An 18,108-nucleotide genomic window follows, 5' to 3' on the forward strand; every position below is an offset into this window, starting at 1 on the left:
GTAGATAAAGTGTTTTAAGTATGAAATGTATAAATTCCTTGAAAGCACTATATGAATGTATGGTCTAAAGCACTTTGAGTGGTCAGTAAGACTGAAACAGTGTTATGTAAACATGAGTGCGTCACAGTAGAATAAGATTTTGAAAGTACAGCAGTATTCCAGTTTGCAGAGTGCAGCAGGGTTACATGGAATCGTAATGCTCCTCACAGTGATTCAGTGAACAGTAACAGTTATTTCACTTGTATGCTTGCAATGAAAACAGCTGGACACTATGTCAGTGTTTCCAGAATATCACGTTTTATTGGTCTGTGGAAATAGGATTTTATCCATTTATTTACACTGATAACAAGATAATAAATCCACTGTCAGAAGTAAACATCTACATGCCTAGTAAGATGATTAAGTATAACTTGCTGAATAACCAGATTTGGTTTTGGTTTCTAGCTTTCATTATTATTGTGGTATCATAAGTAATAAGCAAAGCATCGCTTTATAAATGATCATACACAGTTATCAGATCTAAAAGAGCAAAATGAACTAAAAGTTAGTTATCAATTTTATCAGTGAGGCCGTTTAAGTCTTTGTTATAACAAAATCATTAAACATAATTAGAAAATGTCATCTTCTTAATCACTATACAAAGGTAAAAACAGAGATAATGAGGTTATTAAGATTAATACTGAGACTTTTACTACTCATATTGAAAAAAGGTCACCTCTGGCTGACCAGGGTCTCTTTAACACGGAGCAATCCGTCTGACCTTTTCCAGGCTTTCATCTTCTTTCCATGTAGTTGCGGACAGACTTGTCAAAGACTGCCGTGAAGAAATCAACATCTTCCTTTGTGATGCACATGGGGGGTTTGATGCGGAAGGTCTTAAAGAGTGATAAAAGCAGAACAACAGAGATTATGTAGCATCAGTGATTTAGACTGTTAACAGGAAAACACAAGACTTTATCACTCATCCATAATAATGTTATAGGTTTGGAACAGTAGACACCGTTGTATTGAATTATCCATCATTTGGGGGGTGGGGGGCATACAGAAAAGAAAAAAATACTTAGATATAAAAATACATTTTAGGTGAACCAAACGGCTTATACACAGCAATTTCTCTTTTTCAGTTAACATCAAGTTAAGAAGTGAGTCCTGTAGGATTCTGGACTATTAAAACATCATGATTTTTTCTCCTTTACGAAAATAATCAGTTTTCTGCTACCACAAAAATACCTGCAGCATGTTGTTTTCTAAAGCCATAAATAGAAGAACTAAATAGCAGTGTTGACATCACAATGTCTCAGTAAAGCATGATGAGGAGAGCTGGAGGCACAATTACAGACAGAGAAATGAAGAATTCCAAAACCAACATTTTCTGTAATTTAATGTATTATCAAAGTGAGCTACTGCTCAGATGTCTGTTTTAGATCCAAGGTAAAAAAGAAAAAGGAAAGTAAGCAAAATGACAAGTGTGCTTGAATTTTAGAAAACGATTAGGTTTGTGCTGCAGACACAGCATGTATTGGTGCCACACTGCAGTCTAGCACATACATGAGTATACAGAAGGTTAGAGAGTGGGTGAAATTACCTGTCCATATATTGCTCCTTTCCCAATCAGGACTCCCATGTCCTTGACATCCTCAAAAATCTCAGCCATTGCCTCAGGGGGTAGCGGATCTCGGCTGGCCTACACATAATAGACAAAACGGATGTGGGTGGATGTTTTGGTAAGCACAGTAATTTATCCAGCTTAATTACCAGGATAATTTTACCAAATGGCTAGTCCTGAGTCACTTTAAACATAGGAGGAGAAATAAATATTTGCCTGATGCACACGGTGCATCACTGATAAATTCTATGAGATGTGGTGTGTGACAGTATACGTCATACGTAACATTATTTATTCTTTAAAATAAGGACAAATTGTTCTTTATTCTTTATATCCCTAATCCGTAATCTTAAACAATAAACATTACACGTAAAAAAATAGTATATGTATGTGTACCACCCAGTGTAAAGTTTATGTCACATCTGTCCTATATTAAGAGCATTAGTACTTACCAAAAATCTTTTTTTTAACATTTCTGTAAAAGTTAATCCACCAGTATGTGCAAGCGCTTTAACCAAAATGATTTTTTAATGTTAACATATAATAAATGTTTTTAATCCACCAATTTTCAATTTTACAGCTTTATTAAAAAAAAGAGAAAAAATAATCAAGAAAATAATTATTTTTTGATTAAGATGCCAAATTACAGTTATTTACTTGGATTCCTGAGCAAAAAAGTAGTTTTTAGTGGTCGGATGTTATGCTTGATTAATTTCTGACTGCCAGTGTGCCAAAATGGTAAACTGCTGAGAACTCGCTGAAAAGGAAAGCGTCTGTATGAAATCACTCCGTGATGCTGCATGGTCTTTGAGACAAGTAGGGCAAGACATAAAGTGTTCTCACAGAGCGGTCAAGTGTGCTTTGGAGGCAGAAAACAAAATCAGAAAACAAAAGCTGACTGAAGCAGATGTCAGACACCTCAAGGTTTGAATTACTAGAGATAGAAAGAAGACCACTGCTGATCTTCAGACAGAGATGAGCTTCTAAATCAGAGTCTGAGAGGCACTCCAGTGTGACCACAAGCAAAGGACTCAATGAATAAGGCTTAAAGGGAAGAATAGCTGTTTAGAAGACCTTATTCAGACTTGCAAACATCTCAGAACACCTCAGAATTGCCAGGAAGCATGAACACTGTACTGCAAATGACTGGACGAAGGAAGTCTAGACACAGAAATCCAAGTTTGGACTTTTTGGTCAACACCAAAAAGTTGCAGGTAGGTGAGGACTGGTGATTCGTGAACAGACTGGCTGAATGACTGAATGGCTGACTGAGCTGAAAGCACACACGGCAACCACAACATCACAAGACACTGAACTTAAATACACAGGCTGAATGATTAGTGATTAGGGACCGGTGAGTGAACAGCTGAGCTTAATCTGACTAATGACACATGGAAGTAACTGGAACAGCAAAACAGGAAATGAGAACGTGTGACAAAATAAACTGAACATGAACAAACTGAGAACACTGGGTGAACCACCCAGGAACACTGACATTAGTGAATCATAAACAAGGTCTATCTCAACATCCCAGAATCCCTTCTGGACTGAAACCGACTGGTTGTGGGTTTATATACCAACAAAAAATGATCCCAAACATCCTTCAAAGCTGTGCAAAGACTCTTTGACCAAGAAACAAGAAAAAGGAAGTACTCGAACTGATGGAGTGGCCAAATCAAGGCCTACAATGGACTCAAAGATAGACTCTACAAAAGTTTCATTTACAGCAGGTCTCTCGGGCTAGTTAGAAATGATCTGAAAGTCAATATCAAAAGAGCCTGTCAAAGTGCACCAAGCTAGCAAGAATGCAAGCTGTTCAATGCCTAAGGGGGCATTAAGTCTTTTGGTTATTATACGTAAGTAAGGACTATGTAGTTGTTTGTTGAATAACTAATATAATTTTTAGTTTTAAGCAAGTTTTGTGTGACAGATTTGTAAAATATTTGTATTTCCTTGTTTCTACACTGTTACAAAAAACATCTTAAATAAACGGTAATATTCCGGCAGCTGGGGCGCCAAAATACTACCGTAAAATAACAGAAAATAACTTCCTCATAAAAATACGTTTTTTCCAGTAATGACAATACAGTTTGTTGTGCTAATTTTACATGGGATTTTGCCTTTTCCAAATGCTTTTAGACATTAAATTAGGAACATGTTAATGTGATTAAACAATGAAATCATCTATAAATAGGAAAAATACTAATGTTAAAAAAACGTTAATATTCCGGCAGCTGGGGCGCCAAAATACTAGCGTAAAATAACAGAAAATAACTTTCTCATGAAAATACAGTTATTTTCAGTAATGAAAATAGAGTTTGTTGCGCTAATTTCACATGGGATTCTGCCTTTTCCAAGTGCTTTTAGACATTAAATTAGGAACATTTTAACGTAACAATGAAATTACCTATAAACAAGGTCAATGAATGTGGCAATATGAATCATAATACGTAAATGTATAAATATACAGTTAACAGTTGGTTTAAATAATAATGGATTGCATGCCCTGGGACAGACTGACAGAGGCGAGGCTGCCATATCGCACCAGGTGAAGAGTCTGGACCACGGACACAATAGCGAGAGTGTCTGAGCCGGGGCTCGAACCGGCAACCTTCTGATCACAAGGCGAACTGCCAACTCTTCAGCCACGATCGCCCTAAATAGCAACGATAATAATACTTATGTGATGTAACACAAGCTTATAGGAATCATGTTATATACTTTTCCATAGCATTACATTTGAATTCAACAGTTCGATCTTTCAAATAACGGACAGATATTTGTGAGATCATGATACATTTGTGAATGTATTTTTACAATCTAAATATGCATATGTACAAAAAATATATTTAAAAAACAAGTAAATTGTGTTTTACTATATTTACAGTGATGTTATGTTATTTTACCTTTGACATGTAAAATCACAGTCTACTTATGTAAATTTCATGATATTCTAGAAAGACAGTACTATTTTTTGGAACAGTGTAGGGTGGTCTAATAATCACAGTATATGGTATAAGACAAGAATGTTGAAATAAATTTAACATGTGTCTGTCTGTCTCTGTGGTTGTATGGTCTACCTGTTGTGTCAAGGGAGTCTTGTATCCCCATTCAGTCTTGTCTCTGCATTTCTTTACCGTTTCCCTGTGTCAAGTTTGTATGTCTTAAGTTTGGGTCTCTGTCTCATGTTGTTTCCTGTTTTTCTTTAATAGTCCTTCATCTTGTGTGTGTGATGTTCCGCATTGCTTCCCTTGGATTGTTAGTGGATTCTGTTCACCACGTTTCCACTCTGCCCTTACCTCATGTGTGTAATTAAGTCTTCAGTTTTCTTTAGTTTCTGATGGCAATCTCCCCTCTACATGTCCAGTATTTCCTATTCAGGGTCCTAGTCTCTGAATAATTAAGTTTCCTGTATTCTGTTTCTCGTAAGTCTAAAAATAAAGCTGCCTTTAAGTTTAGTCCAGTTTCTGAGTCCTACATCTGGGTCCTAACCCGGCCTGCTTCACACAACAGCTCATGACAACATGTACCAAAGTAAGGACACAAATGTCTATGACAAACCTTCTGAAAGAGCATACAGACAGGAATTCTTTTCAGCTTTCAAATGGAGTGAGTGAATGGATTTGAATTCATTTGTTTAACCTTGAATTATGTATGTTGAGAAGACACACACTCTGAGTGACTAAATATGGTTCACAACCTGCAGCCATGTTGCAAAAGAAAAAACATTTAACTAGATGGTTGGTACACAGATAAAAAGTAAATAAATGAATAAAGATGGCAGCAAAAAATAATTAAATAAATAAAAATTTCACTGACTATGTTTTTATATTTGGGATCTTCTGATTCAGAATGAAAAGTTCACCCACTTCATTTCTCATTACACTTTTTCTCCTAATGTTTATTTGTGTGGTTCATTCCAGAAACTGTGACTCGGTTTCTCAAAACTCCAAACGCAAACAAAGAGTTTGCTGCTTTTGTCAAAACCCCACACATCTCTTGCGAAATAAAAACAGCACTCAAAAAAACAAAACATGTCCTCTCTTCTCAAGACGGGTTCCTTCCACAAAAACAATACACACAGATATTACCTGATGTCTTCTCACAGACCATCATCCAAACACTGATGTGATAAATATAAAACAGTATCATCAAAAGTGCTCATGTATGTTTTGGTTTGGTGAGGTCATGCTACGTATTCAAATGATTTTGAGCACCTATATCCAAAAAAAAAAAAGAATAATAAAAAAAAGGACCTATTTAATGTATATGTTGAGCAAATTTACTAATTTCACCATGTATTGCAAGTACAATGAGAAACCCTACACAGATCCCAAAGGGTAAGAAATATATGTGTATTACTGCAATACGTGTTTAGCTGAACTGACCAAAAAAACTTCCTCATAGACCCCCTTTCACTCTTCCTCTTTGTTCTTCCTGTTTCAGCTTCTTGCCTAACACTTGAAGAAATGACTCAAAGCCTCTTTTATACTCTGACACATGATTAAATTGTTCTTCCAGTTGAGTTTGCAAACGTGCAGAAAGAGTTGGACCAATTTCTAAATCAGTGTGTTGCATTTTGAAGGCCAGTGTTCCTACAGGTGAAAGAAAGTGTGCTAAATGATGCACTTTGTGTTCAGAGATTTGCAAGAGTGTGATTTAGAATGACATCTGAGTAAAACAGGTGGGAATGTTAGTAGTAATATGTATGAGCTTTTTAACATGGCCTTCATAAATGGTAAGTAAAACAATACTATTACTGTATTTTATAAATGTGTATCATAGGATATTATAGGATATTCAATCTATTTTCTTTTCTAAAACAAAAGCCTGATTTTTAGGAGCACGTGAGAACGGCGCAGGATATGTTTCTTCAGAAACACACGATTTTATAGGTCAAAGGAGTCCTCTAACAAGCACAAGGTGTGTACAGAATTATGGCTGTTTAAATACATGTTTTTTGTTTTGTTTTGAAATTATGTATTAACTGGGCTTTTTCTCCAATTTGCAATCAGGATTAATAAAATGACCAAAATAACATTCAGACTCTGCGATCACAAGACCAAACCTTACGCCAGGTGTGTATACGAATGTCTGTATACATGTTTCGGAATTTAAAAATGGCACACATGCTGCAGAAAACAGTTAACTGGGGCAATGCTGGCCAACGCCCCCAGGGAGGCACAATGCAAATATGTATTGTATAAACATATGAGCACAAGGATCACAGCACCTTGTCTCGGACCATTTCCACACCGATCTGCAGGCCTTTTCCACGGACATCACCGATGATCTCATACTTGTCTCTGAGTTTCGCGAGCTCTGTCATCAGATAGGTGCCCACACGAAGGCTGTTCTGCTGGGTGTCGTCCTCTCTGATTGTCTGTTAAGGAAAAATGCAGGTTTTTTTTTCTGTATTTCAGTGTCGCTGCTGTCACTGTTATCTTGAACAGGCTTCATTTAGAAAAGGTTAAAGAATTCCTACATCAAGCACCGATGAAGCCACAGCACAAGCCAAAGGATTTCCCCCAAAGGTGTTGAAGTGAAGCCCCTTGGCAAAGGAGGCTGCAATTTCTAAAAAAACCAAAAAAAAAAAAACCAAACCAAAACAACAAAAAATGAAAAAACAAATTCAAACCTCCAGCGACTGCTCCGTTCAAATTACATCTCAAAATATAAGATATATAAAATACTTTTGTGTTATCAAAAGTATTTTATATAAAAATGAATTCATGTTGAACTCTTTATCAACTTGATGCTAGGTCTTTTAGTATTGTTTAACACTAACAATCCAAAATGGATAAAAATGGGAGTCTGATGGTACTTTTCAAGGTAGCACATCTCTTTGTTTATCATATAGTAGCTATATGATAAACAAAGAGAGGCTCACATTGAGGCTCACAGCATTATTAATACAACGTTACAAGTCTCTCAGGGCTCCAGCAGCGTTGTTCTAATGGAACAAGTACTAGAAGCTTTTCTTCAAATCAATCTATGTCTTAGGTATTCAATGTGGAACTACTTTTTCCTCCTTGTCTCCTTTCCCAATTTCTTGCTGAGAGCTTGGCTGAAGTGGTGAGTCACAACTGGAGAGCCGATTATTTCATTCACTCACAATTTCAGTAAAAAAAGAAAAAAGAAAATATGGTCTGCTTGTTGCTTGAAAAGTATAAAATAATTAATAAATAAAAAAATACGTTTTCATGGTGTCCTTGTTTTTTTTTTTTTTTTTGATAAACTATAAATACATGTTAAATTGTTGAGTCTTCACATTCAAAAAGCTCCATCACCACCTGGCAGAAAGAGACAGATGCTGTCTCACCACGGCCAGTTACATTTTGCCAGTGAAAATAATGTATAATGTAATTAAATGTATTTGTTTATGTTTCTTGAGTATAGAAGCAGATCTACAAACACTAGAGTATATTCTCACCTGGTGTGGTAACAACAGCTCCCATTGGGAATCCATTGCCAATGCCCTTTGCCATTGTAACCATATCAGGAATAACATCGTGGCCTTGGAAACCCCAAAAGTGGCTTCCTGTTCGTCCAAATCCAGTCTGGACCTGCCAGGTGAAAAAATGATGATTAAGTGATTTATTTATTTATTTATTTTTCCCCCTTTTTGGAGTACTACAGTAAAGGAAGCAAAAAAAAAAAAACAACCAAAAAACCTTAATTGTCCATAAGAATTTAATACCTATTGGGGGTGTTGTAGGAATCTGTAATTTAATCAAGATAATAAAACATTTCCCTTCAAACGCTGAGTCTCATTCACTAATCCTAGCCTGCAGCACTTTTGTCTTCCTTCCATATTCAGTGGTGACTCGAACAAAATACTGCCACAGACATACATTTTGGTGACTGTTAAATTATAGACGAGTGACATACTCTGAACATGACCTGTGAAACATTACAGTCACAGGGGGGTGAAGAATTGGAATTTATGATAAATCTTTTTTTAAAACATCTGGATGTTAATAATTGATGCAAGTGTGGCAATGTTCTTACACAGTTTCAGTCAGACTGGCTCACCTGTCAGGGAGGAGATAAGGTACATACTGACATATGTACATACACATGCTACATTATCGTAAGATGTGCATAGAAATGGTCTTAGAGTACGTACAAACTAAGTGCACACACAAAATAATTTGTTGTTTTTGGAGACAGAAATGCACCGCAATAGTGAAAAAGCAGGAGAATTTTACAACTGAAGAAACTGAAACAATAACGCCCACCTCTTCACTGAATTTCTTCAAGACTGAAGAAAAAAAATCCAGGGCTCAATATCGTGTATAAAATTTGGGGGATTTTTGGGCTTTTCTGTTTTGTGTGGTTGTTGTATTGAAACAAGAATACTGAAAAGTTTTCCTATGAGAACAGGTTTTTCTAAACAAAGTTTATTAGAATAAATCCACCTACTCCTGCATTTGTGTGTAAAACTAGTATGTGTGGTTAAGGCACAGATGTGCAAACATAGTGTTTATGCCCACTGACTTGGTAGCTTATGAGTGATTGGCAGTTACTTTCTTATTTTTTAATGCATTTAGGAATATTTTATAACAATGCTTTACCATAAAGCACTTTATTTAAATGGAAATAACACAGCAGATTCAACACGTGTAGCAGCACATGTACTGATGTGCTTAATCTCCACTTTCTAATATGCTGTGGCAGGCTTAAAGATTTTTTTTAAGAATTTAAAAAACAAACAAAAAACTGACCCAAACAAAACAATGTAGCTAAAAAAAATTTAATTAGAAAACCTATTTAACATTTGCACTTAACCTCGTCAGCAACGCAGATTCCTCCTCGCTCTCTAACAAGTTTGTAAGCGTCCTTAAGGTAGTTTTTAGGATACTGCACAGCTCCTCCCACTCCCTGTTTAAAAACACACGTGCACATCCCACTGTCACATCTTAATTAACACAAACACAGCGACCACTCTGAACAAGGTAAAACAACAAACATAGACAGTATATTAACAAAGGCCTATTCTAAATTAAATCACAATCCATTCAGCGTAACAACGTGTTTAACCCCAAAAGAAAAAAGGAAATATTTAAAGAAACCCTAACCCTACAATTGAATAAAGTACCTGAATCGGCTCTCCAAAGAAAGCAGCTATTCTGTTTGGGACACTTGTAGCAAATGTCTCTTTGAGTTGTGCAATGTACTGTTCATTTGCCATGCAGTGACCTGTGGAGGGGGAACAACACAAAAAAAACTTTCTTGTCAGTTTAGATGGTTGGCTGATTCAGATATTATTTTGCAGCGACAGATGTTTGGTTTGTGCAGAAATCCATGAAATTGTGCTGACAATGGGACCATTTTCAAGTGGTCTAGTAGAGACAGGTTATTATTAACATTCCTGAAAGTGGTAAAACATTAAAAGAAGTAAATACTGAACAGCTGCCTTTTTTTCGGGGTTATAAGTAATCTGCCCTACTCTGTATTTTGAAAGAAGTGCATGTTTTTGAATCACAACTCAAAAGGGAAACAGAAAATTACAAAAATGAAAGTATATAATTTTGTTTAGATGCATGTGTCAATCAATAATGATCTATGCAAAACAAAGGACCCCCCGCCCCCCCCCAAACAAAGAGATCTCCTTTTTTGTCACCTGGATACAGACAGACTATTATAAAAAATTAAAAACATCTCCCTCTTTTATTCTGTTTATTAGAACAGAACGGGTGAATTAGCGCTGAGCCACAAGTGCACATGTGTGTGTACCTTGGGCACAAGTGCACTCTCTGATGGTCTGAACGGGGGAGTCTCTACAGTGGCTTCCTCCCCAAGGCCCTCTGAACACATCGGGACACATGGTCTGTTCATTGGACAGAAATCAGGTCTGCTTATTTCAGTTTAACAGCACAAATAAAGCATCACCAAACTTTACTGCTGCGAAAGCATCGGCCACCTTCAGCCCATTTCAGAATTATATTTAATTAAGTAGATATAAAATGTGCAAATGAATTAGTTTAAATAATGCAAACATATTCAGTGACACACACCTTCAATACATTTTGACCTTAAATGTGTCACTTTAAGCCAATTATTAACTATCATAGGGCACCAGGGATCACTGAAAAGTTTGCTTAGAGTTAAAAATTAAAATTTTTTGACTCACTGACTACTCAACCCAACTGAACAACAAGGAGATTTGCATATGAGGTAATATCTTTTTGTGAGTAATGTTCGATTAAAAGTTGAAAAGATTTTCAACAAATTAATGCCAGTGTTTTATTGCAGTTTTTTCTTTAATTTGTTTAATTTAACTTGTTTATATGTGTCTTTATGCACTGAATGGGAAATCTTCCAGTTTTCAGATACAACAAAGTTTTTTTTTGTTTTTTTTTGCTGTCTTCTTGCAGTACCTACATTTGTGGAGTCAATACCACTGGCAACAGGGTATTTATATGCTGCATTGGAAGTGAGGCCAATGGTCTGTGGACTGCCACCATGATATGACCCTCTAGAAGGCAAAAATACACATTACTAGCAACAATACCACAATCCTCAACGTTGTTTTTTATGATTTACTTTAACTCTGTGCTTGTCTTTTCAGTGCCTCCAAACAGATAAAATAACATGAATTAATAGCATAAAAAAGGAGAATAGTAAAAACTGTAAAACAATAAAACAAACAAAAACCTGAGGCCGGTAGTACGAAACAAGATTATAGGATTAGCAAAGCCGCTTCAACATGAGCAATTTCAATGTTACAAAGGTGTGGCATCATGACAATTTATATTGCACGTCTAACTAGATCAACAAGTATAAAGTAACAAGTACTGCCTACTGACAGTTCTCTGGAAAATAGCGGCAGCATTGCTGAAGGTTGCCTTCGACCGCTCTGTATGGCTACAAAAAGGTTTTTATAATTGTCTTAAGCCTTTGTTGTTTCCTTGTGAGCACCTGTGAGAAATATGGCAGCTCCGATGCAGTCTTATTCCTGCAATTTTCTGTTGGTTGCAAACAATTTAAAATTATTTTTTAAGTCTTAAAGATCCTTGAAACAGGGCACCTCCCTGGTCAGTTTGATAAGCATGCAGACAGCCTGACTTGTTTAAGTTATATCTGAGCATCAGAATCATAAGGAAACGTCACTTTTAACATGGCGTGGTTGTTGGTGCCAGATGGGCTGGTTTAAATATTTCAGAAACTGCTGATCAACTCTGCAGAAGAAAAAAGAAAATAAGCAGTGAGCGGCAGTTCTCTGGGTGAAAATGCATCGTTGATGCCAGAGGTCAGTAACTCAGATAAACACTTATTGCAATCAAGATATGCAGAAGAGCATAAAACACATTCATACAGCATTTATAATACTACACTACTTTCTAGTATAGCCAATCACACTTCTGCTCACTTTCTGCAGCTGTTGTGTTTGTGATTGGTCATTTGCTGCAACACCACCCCCTTCATGTGAAACCCTGGGTCAATAACCACCTTCATGAGACTGATTAGGCTGATTATTCTGGGTATGTTGACCCTGCTTCGTAGTAAACAATGCCTATGAAGTTTAGTTACCAAAGCTGCCAAAAATCAAACATTTCTACAGAATTTACATTTTTCTTTCATCAGGAGGCGAGTAGGATGCCTTTGTTAGTCATAGAAAAAAGGAAAAATTTAGACCTTAAAGTAATTATATCGTTGTTGCCTGTGTGGAGACGAGCCATCAAAATTGCCAGGTCATTGGATTCCGAGCCGCTGTTTGTCAGATATATCACCTGGACAAGGAACAGACCAGCACACTGTTTAATGACAGCCTCAGCCCATGATGACAGCTAATTCAATGAAAAACTCAATATCTTACCTTTAGCGGATCTGGGAAGTGGGAGGCTAGTTTTTCACAATACTCATGAAGCGTTGGATAAACGTAGATGGTAGTTGTATGCCACAGTTTCTTCAGCTGCTGCTCTGCAGCTGCTGTTACTTTCCTGTGAACAAAGACGCCATTTCATTCCCTCTGTGATAATATAATATGACGATTTAGTAATTAGAAAAGTACTTCAGCAACTTCCAACAAGTACTTTGCTAAATATGTTAGATTTATTCATTCAGAGTGTTTGCCTCAGTTCTTGTACAGTACTAAGCGCAACATTTCACAGTAACCTTTCAGTAACGTAGAACAATGGTTTCATAGTTTCTTTAGAAAATTCACAACCTAACTGGGCTTATAAAACTATAGCATCTAATCTATAACTTTCATAGCTCACTTGTCTGAAGTGCGGTACATATTGGTTGTTAGATGCAGACTGACCATTTCTGCAGGGATAAATCAGTAATTATTGATATTACCAGCTGCTGCTGTCTAATGCAACAGGTGTGTAATAAGATTAAAAATGTCTAGAAACAGCTGGAACCAACGAACTACCTTTGGCTTATGTTAGCATTAAAAAAAAAAATCTAATTTAAGGTGTTACTCATTAACAGATGTACAACAGTGAGGGAAAAAATCAGGTGGAAAGGAGGTTGGGGACTTTACACAGGTTCTGTAAAGGCATGAAGAATGCGGCGAGTATTTTAGCGCGTTGTGATGTTTTATGGAGTAGATTTGGTGCTGACATGTGTAAAATAAGTGATTTTCTTATTGTGTCCAGCAGAAAATAAATTAGCTTAGGCAAAGAGAAACCAGGAGACAACCTCAACCGGCGGGCCATGGACTAGGAGTCGTTTGATACTGGGCCATGAGAGTTGAGGCTCGGCTATTTTTGTAATCGTTTTTTATCGTTAACTCGGATTCCCTGGGTCTTTTCCCGTGTGTTATGAATAAATCTTGTTTTTTTCGTACCGATACTGGTTTCATTTAGTTGTATTTATCCGTGACACCTTAAAGGGCGGTCCGTGAAAATATTGTTGGACATAAAGCGGTCTGTGGCGCAAAAAGGTTGGGGACGACTGATGTAGGGCATTCTCTAAAACGACCAAGCTACTCGGGATGGTAGACAGACAGAGGTCTTATAGGAGAGGCTTACAGAATTATTAGCCTCATATTTTGGTTAAGTATTTCCAGAGTATCTGTTAAATAGAGCAAGGGATTTTTAAAACGAACATCTTTTAAGACGAACAAAAACCTAAACTATCGGTTTCCAAACTATTAGTCCCATGATGTTAATAGTCAAACATGTATCATATCTTCTTGGATAACAGTCTGCAGCAGATTTTGTTGTAGTTTTCAACAAATCTCCTGAGAAATACCAGCCCATTCTTCTTTGACTAATCTCTCAGCCTTCTCTAGATTTTATGGTCAATAGTCAGTAACGTTTACTTTGGTCCTCTTATGGTAGTTCTTCACCAGGAGCAACATCTGATTTGGGTTGTTGCTGTCGTGTTGAAAGACAAACAGCATAATACTCCCACCACCGTGCTTCACTGTGGGGATGGTGTTTTTGGGTTGTAAAGAACACACATGTCAGGCTGCGTGTCCAGTTTGCATAATCTTTCTCCAGGTTCTCCTAGCGTACTTCAGCCTGCCTTAAAGGCATCTCTACTTGTAGTGATTGTCTTCTTTAAGATTTTATTCTTTAGGTCATTCACTCATGTCTCAGCAGTTGTTCTGGGGTCTTTAGGCACATCTCTCACTAGTTTAATTTCCAGTCTTTAAAACCTTTCAATCCTGCCAGGTTTGTTCTGTACTGTGGGGCTTTTTCTATGAATTCCTTTATGACACTTCTCGCTCCAGTTCTTGACACTTTGGGATAACACACTGGGATAAGTTGTATTTCTATCTTCTGCTTTGTGAGCATCAATAATTCTTGAAGTTACAATTCAAGTTACAGCTTAAACCCTTGATTAAGTGTTTATGCTGTGCATACATTTGAAGATAACCTTGGCTGTAACTGGATTGTTGTAACTCTGAGCATTACAAAGTTAAAGCACATCATTGCACATTGGTCAATTTTTCAGGGAGCTAAGAATTACGACCCTGATAAATATCTTTTTCTGAAATAGTTATTTAATTAATTATCATTATTAAATAATGTATGCTTTCTTAAGAAAACGGGCATGTTTAAAAATGCTTTATTTTTAAAAAAAAACCCATGCTGTTACAATAGCACTGTATGCTGGGTGGAAAGTGGTGCATAAATGTTACAATAACCGACTCGTGTCAGTGTCTCTACTTCATCCATCGGATGCCTGTGTTTGTTAAATACTTTTCCATGTGTAACACGGCAAACTGTAAAGGATCTTACGGGTGGCAGTGGCCCACACTGACAGTCGCCACACCAGCAAACAGATCCAGATATCGTCTCCCGTCCACATCCCACAGCCACTGCATGTACCCCTGGTGAATGAACACTGGCTTCTTATAATAAGTAACCTTCATGGTCATGGGGTTGCAGTTCTGTCTGCGGATCTCTATCATACGGTCTTTGGACATACCCTTGATAGAGACAAATAAACAAGATAAGGGTTGCAGAATGGGATGTTTATTTTTTTGTAACTGAGGTTTTTTACTACATTTATTCAGCCAACTAAGTACTGTTATTACTGAAGCGATTACATAATGCAAGGCCAAATGTATCAGCAGGAGTCTGCTCTTACCGTGTATTTTTCTGGACTGAAATTGCACGGGGGCATCTCTGGCACGTCTGTAGAGGGGGGCTTGAAGGCTGATTTCTGACATAATGCGCCTGTAAATTAATTGCAGCATGAAAACAAAAGAAGAAGAAGGGAAGAACAGCTGGTTGACAACCATAGAGCTCTCTATTTTATCTGGCGTGACATTACAGTGACATCATGTGAAACATCTTTCTGTTGACACAAATGCCAAATATCCAGCAGACATCTACAATGGCATGGCTGTGACAGATCTTCAAATTGAGACATTATTAAAAGAAAGAAAAAAAATCGTTGAATCAATTAACTGAAATACGCTCCTCCTGCACCGTAGTAGCAACAAACCAAAAAGCATAACACACTTATATAGTGGGGGTAAATGTTGGAGCTGAAGCAGGGAGAACTCACCACTTGCCCGGTGGAAATAGGCCAAACAGGGCATTGAGCAGGACCCTCGTGTTAAAGCAGCACAGCGTCCGCTTAGACTCGATATAGCTTTATACATGGTGAGCAGGCACTGAGGGGGTACACGACAAGTGCTCTTCTTCCACCGTGTTGACAGTCAAAAGCAGCAGATAAGGCGGCTACCCGTTTTTCTTTCTCAAAAAAAAAAAGAAAAAAAAAAGAGTGTTTGAAGTGGGCGGCGACGTCCCTCGCGCGCGCTCACAACGTCATGGTTTGTGAAGCACGTTTCTGAACTTTATGGCAGAAATATAGTATCATCAGAATTCAACTATTTTTAGACATTGAATTTATAACACTGAATTTTTTATCCTCCAAATTTCCCTTCAAAAATATTCACCTGCAAAAAATTCAACTCCAAAAATTCATCTGCAAAATTGCACCTGCAAAAATTCAACTGCAAAGGTGACGAACTTGAATGACCCAAGCCAGAGCAATCAGCACTAGATCGAGTCGAGCGGCTCTCAGCCAATTAAATTACGCTGTTTGATCACATGACACCGTTAGCCAGCAGTGTGTCTCCTAAAAGAGAGCTGTTTAAAGGTGAGTGATTAAGTTTTTCTCCTAACTAGAGATCATTACAGAACGCCTAGTCCTACTTAAAATCCCATTCATTTTTCTTTCATTTTATCATCTACTCGAACTAAGTAAAACGTTTGACTAACTCAAAGACAATTTCCACGCCTCCCCTGCCTGACTGCAGAGGCAGTTTTGAATTTAGGAGCGCCAAGATGGCAGCGGCAAACCCTGGCGGCTCTCCGGTGAGTATATATATTTTTTTATCTTCAAGTTTGTCTTTTGAAACGTTATATTTATTTAAATCCGTTGCTCACGTATAAAGTACACAGACGGGGTCTTTGCTCAACTCGTCTGAGGCGTGTCTCACTTAGCGCTACATGCTAGCATCCTGCTAACCGAGCTACCCTTTACATGCTGTGCTTTAGAAAATCGGATACTCGGTACAAAACCATACTCCGCAGATATTGATAGATAAACGAACACTGCAAATATAATGTTGGAAACGAGAACGGCCTTTGGTGAAGGGGTAAAATACACCATGAATAAAGCCATAGAGTGAATGGCTGCCATGGTTGCAGAACGGCCTGATTTAATAACAAGAATGGGGAAGAGTGAGGCGAAGTGAACCAAAGCCACAAAACACGGTCAGACAAGGCGGGAAAAGGGCAGTGATCTGTCCGTCACTATGAAGTTGGTGTGTGCTTTGGTGAACAAAAACTCGAGACCGGTAGCAGGAAGATGGGAGACTCGTGTTTCACTGGAATAGTGGTGAATTAAAACATCCCTTGTTGGGGAAATTTAGGTGTAAATGTATCCATACAGGCAAGACAGAGGCAGACCAGACAGTGAAGAAGACAAGGCAAACATTAGTAATATTAAAACGGAAATATAGGATTAATATAACATACAATTAGGGAAAATGTAAGGAACACAATGTAAATGATATTGTAGAGTCATTAAAACAGCATACTCTGATTAAAAGAAACATGTATTTAGGTAGGATAATAATAATAATAATAATTAAAAAAAAACATGTACAAGATGGGTATGTATACTTGTACCCAGAATTTAACTATAAAGTTGTAGCATGCCAGACGATCTTGATTGAATGTAACTTTGCTCCACACAAGTTTTATGGTAGACATATTCATATTGGTATCTAATAAATGATTAATTCTTAGATTTTATCGAACGTTAATTTATAAATTGTGTCTGTCTTTATGTGTTTGTTTCAGATTATGCAAGATGAAATTATTCAGTCAGCAAGACACTTGCTGCAGTTGCTGACATCATCCAACCGAACTGCTGCTGTGATGAATCAGAATACAAGGTACTTTAGCAAGACTTATGAGTTAATGCTACAGTTAACTAAATAATTGTATGTATGACTGACTGACTACAACGAATATGACTGCACATTTACGCCGACATCATCCTGGTGCAAAGACAAGTGGAAGCAGACAAAAACAACAAGCATGCATGCTACAAACTTTACCCGAGTCATTTACACAGCTGTTAGCACATGATTCTCCTTATGGGGACCTGACATGTTTAATATTGTGGCGAGCTCAGACAAGGAGGAGACGGAGGTATCGTTTGGTCTTGCTTCCCGTGAGCTAGCCAGGGAGCATAGCCGTTTATTGACATCTGCAGAAGAACACTGCCGCTAGCTAACTGCTCAGCGCGGCAGCCGCACAGCAACAACATCAACAACACACAGGGTGCCCTCTGACCCCGGAAGGACACACCGTCGCAGCAAGAGGGCGTCACCCGTCACTGTGGCAACATAAACAAAACATAACTGTACAAACAGAACCCCGAACAGCCCTGACCCGCTACAATATGCTGCTGAGAATATAGCGCAGAAGAAGCGTATAGTATAGCTTTTATTTTGGAAAGAGCCATTTCTCTGTAATAAACTCTCTTTTCCAAAGATGGGTAATTATGTCATT

At 37.6% G+C, this 18,108-nt stretch overlaps 1 protein-coding gene and 1 long non-coding RNA gene across 2 annotated transcripts in view; one reads left to right on the forward strand and one right to left on the reverse strand.

The window, feature by feature from the left end:
- Positions 1–274: 274 nt before the first annotated feature.
- On the reverse strand, positions 275–15,768 carry LOC146705983 (alanine--glyoxylate aminotransferase 2, mitochondrial-like). The gene is made up of 14 exons (XM_085463926.1): positions 15,584–15,768; positions 15,161–15,249; positions 14,809–14,999; positions 12,429–12,552; positions 12,248–12,342; positions 10,994–11,087; positions 10,346–10,439; positions 9,708–9,808; positions 9,398–9,490; positions 8,040–8,172; positions 7,092–7,180; positions 6,840–6,989; positions 1,586–1,684; positions 275–875 (listed from the first exon to the last, which is right to left on the reverse strand). Exons 1-14 carry the CDS (start codon positions 15,678–15,680, stop codon positions 774–776), a joined length of 1,551 nt encoding a protein of 516 aa, XP_085320052.1. The 5' UTR covers positions 15,681–15,768; the 3' UTR covers positions 275–773.
- Positions 15,769–16,002: 234 nt separating this feature from the next.
- LOC146705984 (uncharacterized) overlaps positions 16,003–18,108 on the forward strand; it is a 5,550-nt gene continuing 3,444 nt past the window's right edge. Inside the window, exons 1-3 of the long non-coding RNA XR_014921436.1 lie at positions 16,003–16,180; positions 16,341–16,398; positions 17,392–17,486. This is a non-coding gene — a long non-coding RNA (uncharacterized LOC146705984). The remainder of the gene's footprint in view (positions 16,181–16,340; positions 16,399–17,391; positions 17,487–18,108) is intronic.

The sequence above is a fragment of the Copadichromis virginalis genome, linkage group LG7, assembly GCF_057382275.1.
Source record: "Copadichromis virginalis isolate Kocher_CV1m ecotype Utaka linkage group LG7, C_Virginalis_male_GT1.1, whole genome shotgun sequence".
NCBI lineage: Eukaryota > Metazoa > Chordata > Actinopteri > Cichliformes > Cichlidae > Copadichromis > Copadichromis virginalis.

Excerpts from the sequence above, each read along its gene's own strand:
- LOC146705983 (XM_085463926.1), bottom strand. The coding sequence starts at position 15,680 with ATGTATAAAGCTATATCGAGTCTAAGCGGACGCTGTGCTGCTTTAACA. Across the intron at positions 15,000-15,160 it reads TCAGTCCAGAAAAATACACG|GGTATGTCCAAAGACCGTAT; the intron begins GTAAGAGCAGAC and ends GTCTCTATCAAG. Across the intron at positions 876-1,585 it reads AAGGAGCAATATATGGACAG|ACCTTCCGCATCAAACCCCC; the intron begins GTAATTTCACCC and ends TCACTCTTTAAG.